Source organism: Wyeomyia smithii, chromosome 3 (genome assembly GCF_029784165.1).
Source record: "Wyeomyia smithii strain HCP4-BCI-WySm-NY-G18 chromosome 3, ASM2978416v1, whole genome shotgun sequence".
NCBI classification, from domain to species: Eukaryota; Metazoa; Arthropoda; class Insecta; order Diptera; family Culicidae; genus Wyeomyia; species Wyeomyia smithii.
The window spans coordinates 81,158,701-81,178,042 of record NC_073696.1 but is presented as its reverse complement, the minus strand read 5'-3'; the positions used below and the strand labels follow the sequence as shown (position 1 = coordinate 81,178,042).

Genomic DNA, 19,342 nt, shown 5'->3' with positions numbered 1-19,342 from the left:
GTCATCGCAAAGGTTATAGATTAAAGAGGAGCGGTTATCATTGTATGGGGAACCCCAAGCCACGCCATGAGAGTTGAAGTCTCCCAAAATCAAACGTGGCGAGGGAAGGAGTTCTATTAAATCAAAGAGCAGCCGTTGCCCAACCTGTGCTCTGGGAGGAATATATATTGAGGCAATACAAAGCTCTTTACCTTGTATTGTCATTTGACATGCGACAACTTCGATGCCTGGAATCGAGGGGAGGTTAATACGATAGAAAGAATAGCACTTTTTAATCCCTAAAAGTACTCCTCCATATGGGGTGTCTCGATCAAGGCGAATAATATTAAAATCATGGAAGTTGAAATCAATATTTGAAGTAAGCCAAGTTTCACAAAGGGAAGATGCATCGCATTTGTTTTTATTTATCAAAACTTTAAACGAATCAATTTTTGGTAAAATACTTCTACAATTCCACTGTAAGACAGAGATAGAATCCTTCATATACGCAGTTGAATTAGGCATCGAAGGATACAATCGCTGCAAGGAGGGGCCATTGGGCAGTCAACTGCTTCAAAAATGATCTAACTGTTGGGAGGAATGCTGTAAGAAAAATTTTAATTGGATCGGGTACATTGAAATTTTCGAAAATCCAGTCCACAATGTCAGAAAATTTCACTAATCCAGAGGTTGTTTCATCAACTGGGAGTGCAAAAGGAACAACTGGGGTTTTAGATGTTCCTGGCAGTGCTGGGAACTCCTTCTGGGACTTTAAATTTGCAAGCCCAGGAGGAGTTTGCTTCGGTTTTTCCGCAGCACTGTTTGGTTTGTTCGTACTTTTCATTACACTTTGGGAAATCTTAGGACCTTTACGGGGAAGTTTAGGAGAAGAAACATTTTTCCTCTTCCTAGACTCCCCAGGATTGGCATAAGATGTTCCCGCTAATGAATCATCAGAATCGGTTTCATCAGAGGGCAACAGATCAAAGGGGTTCGATGTTATGGTAGAAGTGGTCACGGTCTTCTTCAGCATCTCAGCGTAAGAACGCTTTGAACGCTCCTTAAGTGACCGCTTGATTTTATCTCTGCGCTGCATGTACACCGGGCATGTGGAGAGCTCATGCTGGTTTTCCCCACAGTGAATACATTTTTCAGCATTAACACTGCAAGAATCTTCCGCATGAGTCTCCCCACACTTGCTACATCGTGCCTTATTGCAGCAGTAGGCGGCTGTGTGGCCTAACTGCTTGCAATTGGTGCAATTCATAACACGGGGTACATACAATCGCACAGGCAGACGAACCCGGTCGATCGAGACGTGGCTAGGGAGTGCAGATCCGGCAAACGTAACGCGAAACGAGTCTGACGGAGTGTAAACTTTTTTACCGCCGACGAGAGACATGGACCGCAATTGCTTACAATCCAAAATCTTCGCCTGTGTTTCGGTATTTTTGAAGCAACCGGTTGCGCTTTAAGGATACACTCGACAGACAGACTCGAATCGGTTATGACACCGTCGATCTCCACGTCTCGTGCGGGTATGTAAACGCGATACTCGCGTGTGAAGAGCTCAGAGCAAGCGATAGCATTGGCCTGTGCCAGATCACTGACCACGACACGGAGCTTGTTAGGTCGGACCTTGGAAATTTCGGTCACGGCCTTGTACCCCTTCGTCAGGTCTTTTGAAATTTGCAGTATGTTTAATCGCTTTGAATTCACTCCTGCCTTTGGACGAAAATAAACAGTATAGCTGCCCTGTTGAGATCCGTCCGGGTAAAGCCTGGGGCGAGGGGGGACTGGAGAATGAACAGGGAAGGGGGTAACAGAAGGGTCAGGGTCAGGGGGGTTCGGGGATGGTGGCACGGGAGGCGAGGGATCTATATCCATCGCGCTAAATGTAGCGCACTAGCGAACAAGCGCCGACAAGAACACGTACCTCTTTACTTCTTCCTTCCAGCAGTGGTTGTCCGATCGTTCGAAGCTGCACCCAAAGCAGCCAGCAGCACCAGTACAGCAGCACCAATACAGCCACCAGCAGTGAGCCGGGTGTGAGATCACTCAGCACAGCGACACGGACTCGACTGTCAACTGATGGCCTTGAATAATACACTCTTTTGTTTGGCTATTCGTACACACGGACCGGATTGTAATAGAACGACCACTTTGCACGTCCGTTTCTGTCGAGTGTTCGACGCGGAATGATTCTTATTTTGTTGAACAAGAATTTAGTGTTTATTCATATTTTTTCGAAGTTAGAAGCATACATACATCGTACTCAGCACTTGTTCAGTTATAACTGAATAAAAAATTGCTGCGGATGCGCTTTTCGACTACCAAAACATTTTTTTAATCGAACTGTGTACGCAAAACCAACGTCGTATTCTCGAAATAATGCCTTTTTTCACTGCAGAAATCAGTAAGTATCTAAAAAGGAAGCGTTATGAACTGCTGGGGAAAGGTAACCTTCCCACAAACTTACTAACTTCATTTATTTTCCAGTTAAAGCAAATTTCGTTAGAACAGATAACACGCATGAATTAAGTCACAGTTGATTTCGTGTTTGAAAACAAATCATTTTTACTCATCTACAGCAATCAGGTTGTATTAGTGAGATTCACCGGATTGATTCAGTAAAATTGTATCACGAATAAACACGATACGGCAATCGTCCTTTGCTTCTATTTCGAATAAAGTTCATTTTTCGAAAGCAAATACCATAGCTTGATTTGGAACGGATAGCAACACTATTTCTCATACTGTCAACGCTTTGCTCCTATTAAATCCCTTTTCTTCAGTGCGTCTTGAACTGTCCTACAGATCAGACGTTTTTTCGGTTGCTTGTGGACTGGTCTTGACTGCCTATAGCTTCAAAGTTTGTGTTTTGTCAGTGTGTCTTCTAAAGACTACCTGAAAGTTATTTCCCATCAGTCTTTCTCAAGACTACCTACTTTTGAATTTAACATTTGTTTTAACTTTTTTCGTATCACCTGAAATGGCTGGACGGAAAAAAAAACCTCGCATCGCTGCGGGGAGGAAAAGAGAGGCATCTCTTTCTGACACTTCGAGTGTCTGTAGTGACAATCCTTTTGATATTTTGCTTGAGCATGAAGCTGGTGAAATGGAAGTTACCAATAATGAAACTATACAAAATATAAAATCTTTAAAAAAGGAGAAAGTTCCACCTATTGTGGTAACTATTTCTCCTGAATTTAATATATTCAAAAAGGAACTTTCAACGTTTGTTTCTGACGTTAAAGTTACTTATCAAATTGGCCGTAGAGGTGAATGTCGCTTATTAGCCGACTCAGTAAAGGGTCGTGATCGTCTTGTTCAGTATTTAACTGACAAGATGTACAAATTTTTTACATATGACACCAAGAACGCCAAGCCGTTCAAGGTTGTCTTGAAAGGTCTCACCAACGATCAAACCGTTGATGAGATCAAACTTACTTTAACAGAATTACTTGGCATAGCCCCTACCCAAGTAATTCTAATGAAACAAAAATCACGAGGCGAAAACAGTCAGAGAACTGGAATTTCCCTTGTTAATTATTTAATTCATTTTAACCGCAATGAGGTTAACAACTTAAAATTTTTTGAAAAAGCACATGCTTTGTATAATGTGCGTGTAAAGTGGGAAATTTATAGGAAGTATGGCGGAGGTGAAAAGCATATCACCCAATGCCGTACTTGCCAACGTTATGGCCATGGTTCCAAATTCTGTAACATGGACCAAAAATGTCTTAATTGTGGAGACTCATCTCACAAAAAGGACACATGTCCTGTGAAAGAGAGTAAAAATTTTCGCTGTGCGAATTGTAACGGCAACCATATGTCAAATTTTTATCAATGCCCAGTCCGTTTAGCAATTGTTAAGGCAAGGCAAGGTAAACAAAATTCAATTTCTCAATTAAAACCAACTTCAAAACAAAATTCTCCAAGCGTACCAGTGACGCATAGTTTACCTACTCCTTTGCATACCCGTTTAACTTATGCACAGGTTACAGGTAGTTCGAACGTTTTACCGCCTAGTGTTGGTAGTTCGAAAATGACCGTTAATATGGGTAAGCAAAACACGCTAGAAAATAATTGTACACCTATTACTCCAGCTAATATTGCTGCCGAAAATATTTTTTCTAATGTCAACTGCCTGGGGCCTATTACGGCAGGTAAACTTTCTTTTTTGCAACAGGCAATGTTCGATCTTATGAACGCCATGTTGCAGGCAAAATCAATGTTTGAAGCCATTCAAATAGGCACAAATTTTACTATTAAAATTGTTTGTGTTAATTTAAAATTTAGCAATGATTTTAAATAAAACAATTAAAATATTAAATTGGAATGCTCGCTCATTGAAGGCCAATGAGAATGAACTTTTTAATTTTTTAACAGTAAATAATGTGCATATTGCAATTATTACTGAAACATTTTTGAAACCTAACATAAAATTAAAATATGATTCCAATTACGTGGTTCATAGATATGATAGGATTCAGGGTTCCGGCGGTGGAGTTGCAATTGTTATTCATCGCCGAATCAAACATCGTGCTCTTCCCCATCTTGAGACGAAAGTTATTGAAACTTTGGGAATTGAAGTTCAAACTGAACTTGGGATTTTATTTATTGCCGCAGCATATTTACCATTTCAATGCACACGCGAGCTCAAAAATTATTTTAATGGTGATTTACAAAAAATCACCAGAAATCGTTCGAAATTTTTCATAATCGGCGATTTTAACGCTAAACATCGTTCATGGAATAATTCTCAAAGTAATTCTAATGGCAAAATTTTATTCAATGATTGTTCTTCAGGATACTATTCTATTTTGTCTCCGAATAGTCCTACATGCTTTTCTTCTGTGAGAAACCATTCAACAATTGATTTGGTGCTAACAGATCAAAGTCATGTATGTAGTGATTTGATCACACATGCTGACTTTGATTCTGACCATCTTCCAATAACTTTTTCTTTATCACATGAATCAGTTTTAAACCCTATGAGCTCTGTTTTTAATTATAACAAGGCTAATTGGGAAAGATACAAAACTCATATTGAGAGAAATTTCAATAATGAGCTTGATTTGCAAAACGAAGTGAATATTGATTCCGCTTTGGAAGCAATAAAATGTGTGATTGTTGATGCCAGGAATTATTCTGTTCCAAAGGCTCAAGTGAAATTTGATTCACCAATAATTGACGAAAATCTTCAACTTCTAATTCGTTTGAAAAATGTCCGCAGACGTCAATATCAACGTACTCGTGACCCTGTTTTTAAAACTATTTATAAAGATTTACAGAAAGAGATTAAACATAGATTTACTCTTCTGAGAAATCAAAATTTTGAGACTAAAGTTGAAAAATTGAAACCATATTTAAAACCATTTTGGAAGCTGTCGAAGATTCTTAAGAAACCTTCAAAGCCTATTCCAGTTTTAAGAGATGGTGAACGTTTTCTTGTATTCAATGAACAAAAGGCTCAAAGACTTGCTCAGCAGTTTGAGAGTGTTCATAACTCAAATTTGAATTTTGTGAGTCCAATTGAAAATGAAGTCACACGTCAATTTGATTTAATTTCTTCCCAGAATTTTTTACCTGCAGAAATAATTGAAACTAACTTGATTGAGATTAAATCAATTATTAAAAATTTCAAAAATATGAAAGCACCTGGTGACGATGGAATCTTTAATATACTAATCAAACATCTCCCTGAGAGCACAATGGAATTTTTAGTGAAAATTTCAATTGCTGCTTCAAAATTGCATATTTTCCCAAATTATGGAAAAATGCAAAAATTACTCCCATTCTAAAACCGGATAAGAACCCAGCTGAAGTTTCAAGTTATCGACCAATCAGTTTGCTTTCTTCAATAAGTAAACTGTTTGAGAGAATTATTCTTAACAGAATGATGTCACACATCAACGAAAATTCAATTTTTGCAAATGAACAGTTTGGATTTCGCCATGGGCATTCCACAACTCATCAATTGCTCAGAGTTACTAATATGATACGAGCTAACAAATCTGAAGGTTATTCCACTGGAGCTGCTCTTTTAGACATAGAAAAAGCATTCGACAGTGTTTGGCATAAAGGTTTGATTGCGAAATCGCAAACTTTTAATTTTCCAATTTTCCTAATCAAAATTTTAAAAAATTATCTTACTGATCGAACTCTGCAGGTTGTCTATCAGAATTCAAAATCTGATAGATTCCCTGTCAGAGCAGGTGTACCTCAAGGTTCAGTCTTGGGTCCAGTCCTGTACAACATATTCACTTCAGATCTTCCTGATTTGCCTCCAGGATGCACAAAGTCATTGTTCTGCGATGACACAAGCATTTCCGTAAAAGGAAAAAGTCTTCGTGTCATATGCAGTCGATTGCAGAAAAGTTTAGATATTTTTTCTTCCTACTTGCAAAAGTGGAAAATCTCTCCCAATGCTTCTAAAACTCAAATGATAATTTTTCCGCATAAGCCTAGGGCTTCTTTCCTCAAGCCAAACAATAATCACGTTGTTAAGATGAATGGGGTTATTTTAAGTTGGTCCGACAAGGTTAAGTACTTGGGACTAATTTATGATAAAAAACTTATTTTCAAAGAGCACATTGAGAGTATACAAGCCAAGTGCATTAAATATACGAGATGTTTATATCCTCTCATTAACAGGAATTCTAAGCTTTGTTTAAAGAACAAACTTTTGATTTACAAACAAATTTTTAGACCAGCAATGCTTTATGCTGTACCGATCTGGTCAAGTTGCTGTTCAACAAGGAAAAAAACGCTCCAAAGGATTCAGAATAAAATTCTGAAAATGATTTTGAAGCGTCCTCCTTGGTTTGGTACACTCGAATTACATAGACTTACTGGTGTTGAACCATTAGAAGCTATGTCAAATAAAATTATTAACAATTTTCGACAAAAATCGTTGCAATCCTCAATTGCTACGATAAGCTCTCTTTATAGCCAATAAGTTAGCAATTAAGTTAGTTGTAAGTTTACTTCCCCTTTTCTGACAAGTAGGTTTAAATCCCTACGAATGATAAGTCCTAATTGCGAAAGCAAACAAATCCTAACAATTAAAATTACAAATTTCTAACAGTGTTGAGAAGTCACCATTTGTGATTGGACACACATACTCATTATTTACTAATATTTATCATAAATACTTAAGCTACTAACAAATCCCCCCTTAAAAAAAAAATCCCTTTTCTTTTGCACGCGGTAACAACACTTCCACTCGTTTGTTCAACTCAATCGCCGAGTGTATTATAAAAGTCCACGGATTACGATTCAACGACATAATGCTCTAGTGAAAGAATACGATTTTTATCGAATTAGCGAACGGAAATGGGAATTTATTTAACCATCGGCAAGCCGTGGCGATTTGCGTTGATAAGAGCAGGCCGGTCAGCTTGATTAACACGGTAGTTTTTCCGGATTAGATTGACGACACGCATTTGAAACTGATAGACTCGAAATTCAAGGATTTACATTGAGACATCGTGTCCGTGTCACCACGCTTGATTTACTATATATGTATCACTCATTTTAAAAATATGATACTAGCCTTGCATAGAATGTAGTCCAGTAAATGTTTAGCCGCTTTAACGGGTGCCGTCGGTTTATAGTACCGAACAGTAAACTTCATGTCTTTATCTATCACTTCTCTACGCGACACTGTCACTGTGAAGTATGAATACTGAGAGCGACACACGATCTGCCAGTGCTTGAGTACCGAGTGAAACTGAATCCTTACCGATCCAGATGACCAGGTGATGGAAACCAAATCAGTTTTGCTTACCTACCGAAATATAGAGACACCGGAGCACTTCTACTCCCACATGAAACGCTCAGCAGTTTGTGTGTTAGTGGTCGAAGATTTCAAGCAAGCACGGCAGAGTAATGTTATCTCTCTATCTGTTAATGTAGGGCGATTTGTCAGTTCGGTGCCTGGTATGATTAAACGAAAATACACCGGCGCCAGATGGATCACACTTCCCGCAAACAAGGACACACGGAACGAATTGCGGGATGGCACGAACCCTGCCTTAATATTTACTGGTATATAAATATAGCACGAGGAAGAATAGTTGGAAAATTTCATGATTTTTATTTTAAAAATTTTCCATTACAGATAGTTCTATGTGTGTATGTATATGTAACAGTACTTGTATAAGAATTTGTATATTTTTTATCAAATTTCCTATGGTTTGCTGCATGAGGTTTTGGAGCAAACCCCTCATTGATCACTTCCAACGACATCGGAATAATTAACCAAAACGAAATCGAATTCTTATTTGATCTTCGCTTGGTTTAAATTAGACTAGAAGTTGGTTTAAATTAGACTAGAAGTTTTTAATTTCCGGGATTGTGTTGCTCATACTGTAATAGGGTAACAATGATTAAAAAGGTGAAGCTTGGTTCGAACTTATCACATGTGCAATAAGGTGTGAAATACAACATGCAGTTTTAACCTTGCTCTCGTGTCTTGCGAAGATGAAGAAGAATGAAAATTTGGTGACTTTTTCATCGATTTGAATCGAACTATACAAATTCAATGTCCATAGCGGCAATAAAAATACACAGGGAGTAAAACATAAAGAACATCTTTTATCGAACAATTAAGATTAACTCATTTATTTCATTTATTCAGTTACTTAACATCATCAGACAACAGAATCTGCAAGCCAACTTCTATATTTCGATCAATATCGACAATTGAATCATTTGATTCTGCCACCAAAATTGACATATTCTATCGGCGGGAACATTTTTTTGTTCATTTTTTTGTGGCTGAACAATTATGGAAATAAATATTGATAATATATTTCAGAACTATATGGAGTAAGCAAGGTTTTCCGATCATATTGAAACATTAGAGGGTTTGTTTATTTATGTAACAGAACATTGTTTTGCATAATCTCAAATTTTTTGAAAAGAGTAAAGTATGGTTAAAATAGACACTCAAAAATTTTGAGTAAAAAATTTCGAGTTCAAAATCTACTAAAAACAAACTAACAAATGCAGTAACTTTGAGTACACTTAATCGATTTCTCTGAGTGCGCTTAATCGATTTTTTCTCAAGATTACATTATCAAAAAATGATGATTCTTAGTTTTTTTGTATTGTCAACTAAATCTGAAATTGTTATAAATCTAAACAATGCGTTAAAAATAGCAACTCAAGAGCTTACATTTTATATTTTCATAACATACTTTACGACAAGGAAATTTTATATTTTTATACCTGCTTTACGCGCTGAGTATGTCATCGTACTACTACTACATCATACTACTTCACAAGCCTTTTCCTTAGAATGAAAAGCGCGAAACTGGATATTCGATAATTTTTTCGACCATGGCACGCTATATCTCTCAATAAATTGTAAGATGGTTCCAGATAAGGTCGATGAAATAGGAGATAAGGATATGAGAAAAGTAATTCTGGGGAAAGACAATTAAGTTACGAATAAATCCGCTAACACAAACAAGTAGCAGCTTACTTTGCAATAAGCGACACTACAAACATGAAAAAGTGTGCGGAAGACAGCAAAACGTTTGAAGAGAGAGTTATATTTTGGTCCATACAAAAAAACGAAAAATAACTATTAAGGTAACTTGATACGAAATTTTCTATTTTCTTTATGAAAAAAAGTGTGAAGTTTAACAAAAAATGTGAAGGTTTGAAATGTGAATCACTCTAACGGTTTCTCCCAGTCGACATTCGAACATACGAGAATTGCCTTGTTAGACAAGCCTCGTATCTCGAGACCAGCTGGGAGATTAAATATCGTGTAACCAGCATTTTAAACGTTTCCAATAGTACCAAAACAGAGCTTGGCTCGCACAGCAGGTTTAAATGATGGCCAAAACATGTTATGAAAAAATATAATTTTCGCGGTCATTTCTAAAAGGGTGCATTTTTCAAAACGACAAATCGGTAATCGGCTACTGTATAGAACGTGTTTACTAGATTCAGGACCTAATTTAGTTTACAAGAGAGAAAATCTCTAGAAATCACTATGTTTCTAAAGAAAAATGGGAATTTCTTATAATGAAATCTTGATAGAACTTCTCTGTAACCGGCGTTGCCTATATTCAACAGAATAGAATTGTCATACTAATTTTCAGCATTTGTTTGTTTTCAGCAGTTTTTTGACACAAAATTTCTGAGGATTTTTTTATCCCACTTAACCTTTTTTTTAAAATCTGGGATTATTCAAAACATTGTTCTATTATATATAAACAAACCCTCAATGTTTCAGTACGATCGGAGAAGGTGCCCTGCTCACACAAAGAAGACCGTTCAAGGCTGGCGCAAGTCCAACTTTACCTTTGTCATCACCAAGGATCAAAGCCAGATCTCAATGTGATACACATCTCGATTTGGGGGCTGTTAGAAGCAAAGGCCTGCTCAAGAAAACACACAAGTTTGGACGAGTTACTGGCCAAAACATGGATAATGATCCTCTGCTTCTTGTTGCAATAATTATGGCGCACTCTGTAATTTTTTTCGAAAAAGATACTTTTACCAGAGACACCATGGTTTAGCACAGACGATTTTTTGCTCCAATGCACTGTTATGTAGCACAGGTCGGACTCGATTATCCGGAGTATCGAAAAAATGTCACTCCGGATAATTGAGTTTTCCGGATAATCGAATCACAAGCATAGAAAGAACCTCAGGCGCCATGTTACAAGCTAAGACGGATGTTTCCGGATCCACAAAGACTTCATGAGAAGTCAGTACTCAGCTCTAGACGCTTTTTTGGAATCAAAGATGGCGACTTCCGGTTTTTGGAATACACTTAGGTCGCTTTTTATGCGGTTTTTTACGCGGTTCTTACGTGGATTCCGGAGTTTCTTTACTCGGATTCCAGAATTTACTATAACTTGTACTACATTTACTATAATTTACTATAACTTGTACTATATGTATATTACAAAGTTGTAAGAAGAAGTACTGGAGATGTGTGGTCTTTGCCAAAAACATGTGATTTGTGTGTCCTAGCAATACCTTCGAACATTTATTTTTGTGCAATACAGCTAACAAAACCTACGAACAAAAAACTAATTTTTTAGTTACTTGCTTATAATACCTAATTTGGTACTTTGTAACAAATGAAAAAAGGGATTTAGATTATTCAGCAAAGTTTTATTTTTTATGTCTTCTACAACTTTGCCAAATAGACCTTTCCTCTATCTCTTAACACAAAAAAAGTTTTCAAACGAGTTTCATCTGCCTTTGATTTTCATCTATCGCATCGAGTTTTACGCTCCAAATTTATTTCTCTGTTTCGTAGTGTTTTATATTATTAATCATTAGGACTAGTTATTTATGTCTGTTGGTAGTTGCAAATAAATAAATTATCATGGTAAACTTTTCATGACTTTTGACAATTTGAGATTATGCGGGTCATTCGTACAAGCAATTTTTTCGTACACAATATAACCAGGATGAAAGTGAAAGGCACTACGGAGTTAAGTTTCACTTTCTGCCTTTTTGAACTACTGTGCCTGCAGTGACAGTGCATGGATGATTCAAAAACACATTGTGGAATCTGAAGTATCTCTCCAAAAAGATAATGAACTAGTGTGAGCTTTCTCACACGAAAGGACATTACGCTTAATAACTACACAACAGAGCTCACTAAGCACTGAGCATCAAAAGAGGAGAGCATTTAGGTAGAAAAGTAGATAGCGTTGTTTGCTTTGCATTTTTAAACTGAAAAAAAAAAACTTCTGTTATTCTCACTAGAGTGATTCACCACGCTTGTTTCGCTTAGCTGTGGTGTAAGCAGCAAGTGTATAATTTTTTTGCGAGCAGCAGAAACACAACACAAAAAAGAAAGCAAAAAGTGTGGTGCTACACGTAGCGCTTATGGTGAGTAAGAAGTGAGCGGTGTGTATTCACTCTGCTCTTTCCACATGTTAAGGAGAGTACCAAGCCTGCATTCAGGTATGTATTCAAGGTTAAGGTTATTCAGCATCGCAGGACATGTTAATGGAAAAGTTTCAAAATTATGATAAAAAAATGGCAGCTGTATAGTTAGACATGGATCAAATGGCGGACCAAAGCCTCAAATTCTAAATCAATTTTAATGACATTGAATAACTTTCTTGTAAGCTGAACAATAATGAAGCGGCAGAAGCGGCTTCTAGGAAACTCGTTTTAAGGATTGGATGCATGGAAGGCAAAATCCTGAAAAAATGTCAGGTTTCCGCGATCGAAAGGTGTCACCCATTCAGCAAACTACACAATGCACGTAATAAAAAAAACACATTGAAAAACTTCATCCTGTAGTTAATTCTTGCCTGAAAAAAGGCAACTTTCACAGTTGTTTCCAGTGCACTTGATACTTCTTACTGCTTGTGAATACCAGAACCGTTGAATAGCTCTCCGGTTACAACAGACTGATACTTTGAAATTTTCATCGGTACATTTGACTGTCGTTAGTTTTCAATCATTTTTCGATTCTGAGCTTCCTGGTTATTTTTTTTTAATAATAATATATTTCTTTATTCTAAATAACTTTACATTTTACATATTTCTGTTTACATTTTAGTGGTTTCTCTCCTTTTTTACAAATAAATACTTCAACATATATTTAGATGAGCATCAAAATACTTTTTAACTGTTATATTATTGTTCCACCTGAATTCTCTTATTGCTCTTGGTTCGTCCGTAAGCAGATTCTGGACTTTAATTGCAAGTCTACGAGATTTATAAGTGTAAAAATTTTAGAAAATTTACTGCTTCAAAGTCTAAATGTATTGTATAAAAACACCAAATAAAAACTCCAGATTATTTACACTTATGCTGAAAAAAGCTCTTCAAATCAATTTTTCGCTCAAGCTGCCAAGGTTGTTTCGCGGCATACCTGTAGCGAAACAGTGGCACCATTTTACCCCAGTATTCACTCATCGATCACACCCGCACTGCACTCTGTGAACGAGCAAACGAAAAGCATTTATCACAATCGACCGAGAAACTGTAAACAGAGCAACACGATAAAGCCAGCAGGTAACCTCATACGGCACAGCATCTTCGACTATTAGCACTGTACTGGTAATGAACAAGTAAGAAGTAAACAACCAGCTGCAGTAAAGGATGAAATAATTATTATAACTACGTGTAATGTGCGATTCCACAGTTGGACGTGTCGAGCAATATTCTTAGAATAATTCACCGGAGTTGATCGGTAATCGAAATTTTTGCACTAGAGTCTAAAAAGTGATACACTAGTGATATAAAAAAATTGCTCATAATCCGAAACGAATACGTTTTTGGGTTAGCAGAGGTCAACAATGTATGATTCTAAAGCGACGGATACAAAGGCCTAAAAGCGACGAGTTATGCCGAAGAAACTGCAACTCGAGAAAGCGTACAAACGCTAATGATCCAAGGACATTCGTGAAAATTGAAATGAAATTTACCAGTGCAAGTTTGCGCCAAATTGGGAAACTGCAGCATCTTTAAGGCCAACAGCACTAGCTCATACGTACGGAAAAAAAACTAATACCTCCGATTGTTATTGGCTAAAATGTTTGAATCATTGATGAAAGGCTTATCAATAAAGCGGCATCCATTATTGAAATATTTATAACATTTATTGTAGTAGTGGTTGCACTGATTGATTACTGTTTTACTACTGCACTTGTTGCTACTTTGACAGGTTATTGCGACCATAAAAAATGCCTGATTATCTACTTGCACGCGGAAAATGAATTACATGCAATGTCTTCCAAAATGGCAATGACCTAATCTTATCTAAAAAGCACCAAATTCTTTTTTACGTGATTCCACTGATGTTCATGACTTAATCAACAACCGGCCGGCTATCAAAGTACACTGTATCAACATACCGTTTTTATGGTCAAAATTGGTAAAAAACTGAGGCCGTATTGCATTCTTTTAGCGGTTTTGAAGTAGAATACTTCTCTCAGGAAGTACGATTCTACGCAAGTCCAAGTGAAAAATCATCTATTAGATTAAATCTTTATTAATACTTGTATATTTGGGCGGAGCGAGACAAAGATCACATGGCTCGTGTTTGTTAGACGTCATAGTGATTACCTGTTGTCCCATAATTAACAGGTACATAAAAAATTGATACTAATTCCCGATGGATAAAATACCATGATAAGATATTCGAATAGCGTTTTTGAAATAATCACCAATTGCTATTTATAGTTCAATTACTAAAATTACCTTACAGTAATAGGTTTTCCTTGAGTTACTTCCAAAAAAAATACCTTATCGTTCTATCTAATCTATGAATAGTAAGTATTTTTCAAACAGGCGTACATAATATTTGGTTTTTAACATAACTTTAAAATACAACACTTGCTACAGAACCTCCTTCTTGCGTCAATTGGGGTCCTGTATTCTCTACAGCCTATTAAATAGTAGTTAAAAATCCTGGAGTACAGAAGTTTGAAGTGGTGTTCTACAGGCTCATCGAGCCGTTGTCTGAATTGCGTTTTTGTAGGCCCCATGGAACACTTTATGTCATGTGAAATACATGTTAAACGACTTTTCAGTCAAACTAGAAACACGTCAAAACCAGTTTTCTGATTGATTGAAGAAAATAACATGGTATTTTATTTCATCTGTATATTCTAAATCATCCTAAGTTTAAATAAAAAGGGAAGAAATTCGTATGGCACAGCAATCATTTTTTTAGTTTTGTTATTGAAACTGCAAGTAACTAGTTATAGATCTCAGCAAACAATCGTTATGGAAAGTTACACATTTCTAAGCATGCTACACTAAAGTACACTTAAGTCGCTTTTTACGCGGGGGATACATACCGCGTAAATTCCTCATCGCATCGCTCATCGAGCCATTGTCTGAATTGCGTTTTTGTAGGCCCCATGGAACACTTTATGTCATGTGAAATACATGTTAAACGACTTTTCAGTCAAACTAGAAACACGTCAAAACCAGTTTTCTGATTGATTGAAGAAAATAACATGGTATTTTATTTCATCTGTATATTCTAAATCATCCTAAGTTTAAATAAAAAGGGAAGAAATTCGTATGGCACGGCAATCATTTTTTTAGTTTTGTTATTGAAACTGCAAGTAACTAGTTATAGATCTCAGCAAACAATCGTTATGGAAAGTTACACATTTCTAAGCATGCTACACTAAAGTACACTTAAGTCGCTTTTTACGCGGGGGATACATACCGCGTAAATTCCGGAATCCGCGTAAAAAAAAAACCGCGTTAATTCAGGAATCCGCTCAAAAAAAAAACAGCGTAAATTCTGCAATCCGAATGAAGAGAAAACGAAATCCGCGCAAAAAAATACCGCGTAAATTCCGGAATCCGCGTAAAAAAACCGCGTAAATTCCGGAATCCGCGTAAAAAGCGACCTTAGTGTATATCTATTCTATTGATTTGCTTCGGCGTAGCTTCATTTCTACAACGCGTAAATGTATGAATAATAATCTCAAAAGAGTCATTTACACGCGATCAAAAAGGATTGTTGTTTGTTGGATTGCAAAATAAGGCTAGTCCACATCCTGCTGACATCATGATAAATTTTGTTTATTTCTTGTGATTTCGAGCGTCAAATTTCCGTAAACATTGCCGATATTTTTTTTGCTGAGTAAGCAAAGAATCGTGTGCTTGAATCGCTCACTCTGCTCTTGTTGTTCTCTGGACACTCAGGGATAAAAACAATCGACAAAGTTTCCATGAGAACGATAGAAAGCAAAGTGTTGATTCCAAGAGCACGTTTGCTCAAATAATGTAAAGGAATTTTTCCATACTAGGGAAGCGGTCTTAGTGGAGCTGAACCCCTAAAATGTTTCACCATTTTTCTTTTTTTTGGTTTTCTATTTCAGTAATTGATTGCTAGAGAAAATTTTCATACTGAACTTTTAATTTAAATTGAAAAAATCGTGAATGATAATTATAACTTCCAATTTCTAAGCTAAAAATTGGATTCCAAAACTACGTTTCACACAAAAACCTTTTTCTAGAAGCACTCTGCTGTACTCGTGCCGCGGTGTAAATGGAAAAATGCCAAGTTTTGAAACAGAAAACCGCAGCTAAAAACACAGACGCGTGTTTAATTTTAGAATCCGATACTCCCATAGTTTATTCATTGATATAGATGGCAAAGATGTGGGAAAATCCAATGGCAAACAGCGAGCCCTAATGTGCTGACTGTGGTTGAAAAAATAAACCAGTGACTATAAGCTGACGAACTGGTGTTACATATTCCTGTCTATCTGTCCCATGAGTTATAGACTTACCTCGTAATGCATCTTTCTGAATGTGGAACAATTGATGTACAACTTATCGTAGATTACTTTATTTATTCCTTTTTTCACTTTCTGCACATAATTGGTTGACATTATTCACATATATTCAACTTTTTTGTCGTCTAACTGTTCGCTCGACTTATCATATAGTAATTCCGCTGTCCAAGATAAAATTTGATTAGCTTCCCCTTTAAGGAGACATATCAGCCTTGAAAGGGGCAAATTCCTGTTTCATTCACACGAACAAGACACACACTATCGTGGCTTCTTTTGTTATTGATCTCCACACTGTAGCGTTCAATTCAGCGTCGTGGATTTCTGTACGTTCATTGCACTTCACTTTCCATACATATTTTCGTGAAAATATACAACGACGAAGCAGCAGGTGAAGCCTTAGAAAAAAAAACTACGCACTATGTTGCCCACTCAGGCGTGCTTCTCGAACATACTGCCGATGCTAACCAGAGCAAAGTAACAGTTTTTAAATTCCAACGATAAGGCAAACGTTTAAACAAAACAGACAAACGAAAACTAAAACCAACCGCACTCGCAACTTGTAACGCCAAATCGGATGGAGGAACGCTCTAATTTATGCCGGGTTTTAATTTGGATAAATATTATTAACTTCCGCTGTCTTCACGGCAGCAGCTGCACGACTACTTTATCGGGTGAAGTTATTTCGAAGACTGATTCCTTCCTCAGCCGCGTCGCCGTGTTCGAACGGTTCATCGCTGTGCTGTGAGTAGTGCCAGTGTCTCTCTCTCACGTTCCTTGACTTTACATACAAAGGTAGCAAGACGGTCTGTCTGTGCGCTTGTTTGAGTTGAAGACACAAAATACACAAAAAACGGAAGGTTTCGAATACACAAGCGCAGTCGCTACAGATAGTAAAATTATACAGGCGTGTTGTCATTTGTGCTGATGGTTGCAGATTTCGTGAATAACACAAAACAATAAGTGTATCAATCTACCTGTTGATATGTAGAAAAGTATAACGCCTTAAAATGTTATTGATATTGAAAATATAGTAGGAGGGTGGTATCCAAGACACGACCGCATAGTTGACGTAGGACTACAATAGTTATATACACTAAAGTCGCTTTTTACGCGGGGGATACGTGCCGGGTAAAAAAAACCGCGTAAATTCCGGAATCCGCGTAAAAAAACCTGCGTTAATTTTGACTTCCGAGTGAAGATCAACCGAAATCCGAGCATAAAAAAAAAATAACCACGTAAATTCCGGAATCCGCGCAAAAAAACCGCGTAAATTCCGGAATCCGCGTAAAAAGCGACCTTAGTATATTTCCCTTTGAGGCTCTGTTTGATTTGAGCTCGTTTTACTTTTGGCACGGTTAGATTTTGGCACACATGTGCCAAAAACGAGCGATTATGACTAATCACATTTCTTCGTTTTCTTATTTCAACCAATTTAAGCTCAACATCCTCCAAAAGGAGGGTATTTTGGTTCTTTATGTTGCCGAAGCGGATGACCGAAATCGGTAAAACGGTTCCTGGAATATGACCGGAACATGTGCCGGTAATATAATGATCATGATCTAAGCAGTAGAGATGGTCGGGTTTCGGGTTTGAAAACCCGAAACCCGAGCCCGACCAGTACCCGACGGGTTCGGGTTTGAAAATTTTTAAAAGTGTCGGGTACGGGTCGGGTTCGGGTTTTGTGAAAAAAATATTTTCGGGTTCGGGTCGGGTTCGGGTTTGAAAATGTCGGGTTCTGGTCGGGTTTGGGTATTAAAACCCGAAACCCGATTATAAAATCTATGAAATCTCGGGTTCGGGTCGGGTTCGGGTTTGAACGAATGAAAAAGTTTCGGGTTCGGGTCAGGTTCGGGTTTTGACCAAACCCATCAACATCAAACCCGACCATCTCTACTAAGCAGTACTAAGCCTCTAATTACTGGGGTAAGTATCAAGTATCTAGGTCGTCAGCCTTAATCCATAACGCGACACCTCAAACGACTTGGAACTAGAACTAGTTCATTAGTGGAAATATCTATGAAAAAAAGTCATGAAAAAAGAACCGTAAATTTTTGGCATGGTTACATCTTGGCAACAGGAAAATTCTGCCGTGTTATGTTTGCAGCACTCTATTTCAGAAGAAAAAATATTCTCTTTAACATTGATGAATGCCATTCATTCTAATACAGTCAATTTTCTTCAATACGCGAAAAGGCAAGCTTCTATACAGACCTAAATTAAGTACGATTTAGTATTAAACAATATTTATTTGTCTTGTGAACGATGGCTCACTCTCTGATCACCAAGTGGCAAAGATGTCACATAATGAAATTTTCCTGCAAGTTCATGGAAAAATAACTATAAAGAATTAAAGTTATTAAACAAAAATGTATATTCACAGAAATTTTTAAAATAAACATGAGCAAAACACAGTGTAGAGTTCAAAAATCAAATAAATCAAATAAATGTTTTGTGAACAAAAAAAGCGCATTTTATCTGTACAATGAATCTAATTTATATACAGTCGAATCCCTCTATCACGACAATTTATATAGCGACAAATCTCTCTATAGCGACATTCTCAATGATCCCTACTGCTCTATATTCATAAAAATTATTCGTTTTATTACGACATTTCTCTATAACGACGGTCCCTTGCGATGTCGCTATAAAGCGATTTAACTGTACCCTGCTACCTGCCTCTACCTGGCGCAGCGTATTTTACGCCACCCGAATGATCATAATGAATTCTGATATTTGCTACTATACGAAACAAAAAGACAATTCAAACAAACAAATCAAACGGCAATTAGATTGTGTTCGAGTTCTCAAAACGATATCTACGCGTTGACCCAATACGCCCCACTGTGCGTCGAGTGACCAGCGCTCTATTCATACATTGCTCGGTGTAGTACTGTTGCCTGTGCCAGCATGTTTTCCTTCAAGACATCAGTTTTAATAACATTCTAACAGCAGAACGTAAAACTGTCTGATAGTGAAGGTGATTACGAAATTTCCGAAAAAACTTCACCATCAAGACATCAAATCGTTCTGGGCTCATGGCGATTAGTTGACCTATTGGGACGGGGAGATTCTGTCAATTTTTTTTTTTTGCT

The 19,342-nt window shown here is 37.1% G+C and overlaps 1 protein-coding gene across 7 annotated transcripts in view; it reads right to left on the bottom strand.

Annotated features, from left to right (window-relative positions):
• LOC129732130 (phosphatidylcholine:ceramide cholinephosphotransferase 1-like) overlaps positions 1 to 19,342 on the bottom strand; it is a 75,614-nt gene that overhangs the window by 38,450 nt on the left and 17,822 nt on the right. The window contains exons 1-2 of one of the 7 annotated variants that reach the window (XM_055692678.1): positions 16,793 to 16,948; positions 16,242 to 16,408 (exon numbers count right to left, since the gene is read on the bottom strand). The exons of 4 other annotated variants lie outside the window; for them this stretch is intronic. In XM_055692678.1, the coding sequence (XP_055548653.1) occupies positions 16,242 to 16,343 (102 nt within the window). In that variant the 5' untranslated portion in view covers positions 16,344 to 16,408; positions 16,793 to 16,948. Of the gene's footprint in view, positions 1 to 7,540; positions 7,665 to 16,241; positions 16,959 to 19,342 lie in introns of those variants that run through there. 2 more of the 7 variants (XM_055692677.1, XM_055692679.1) reach the window with 2 other exon arrangements.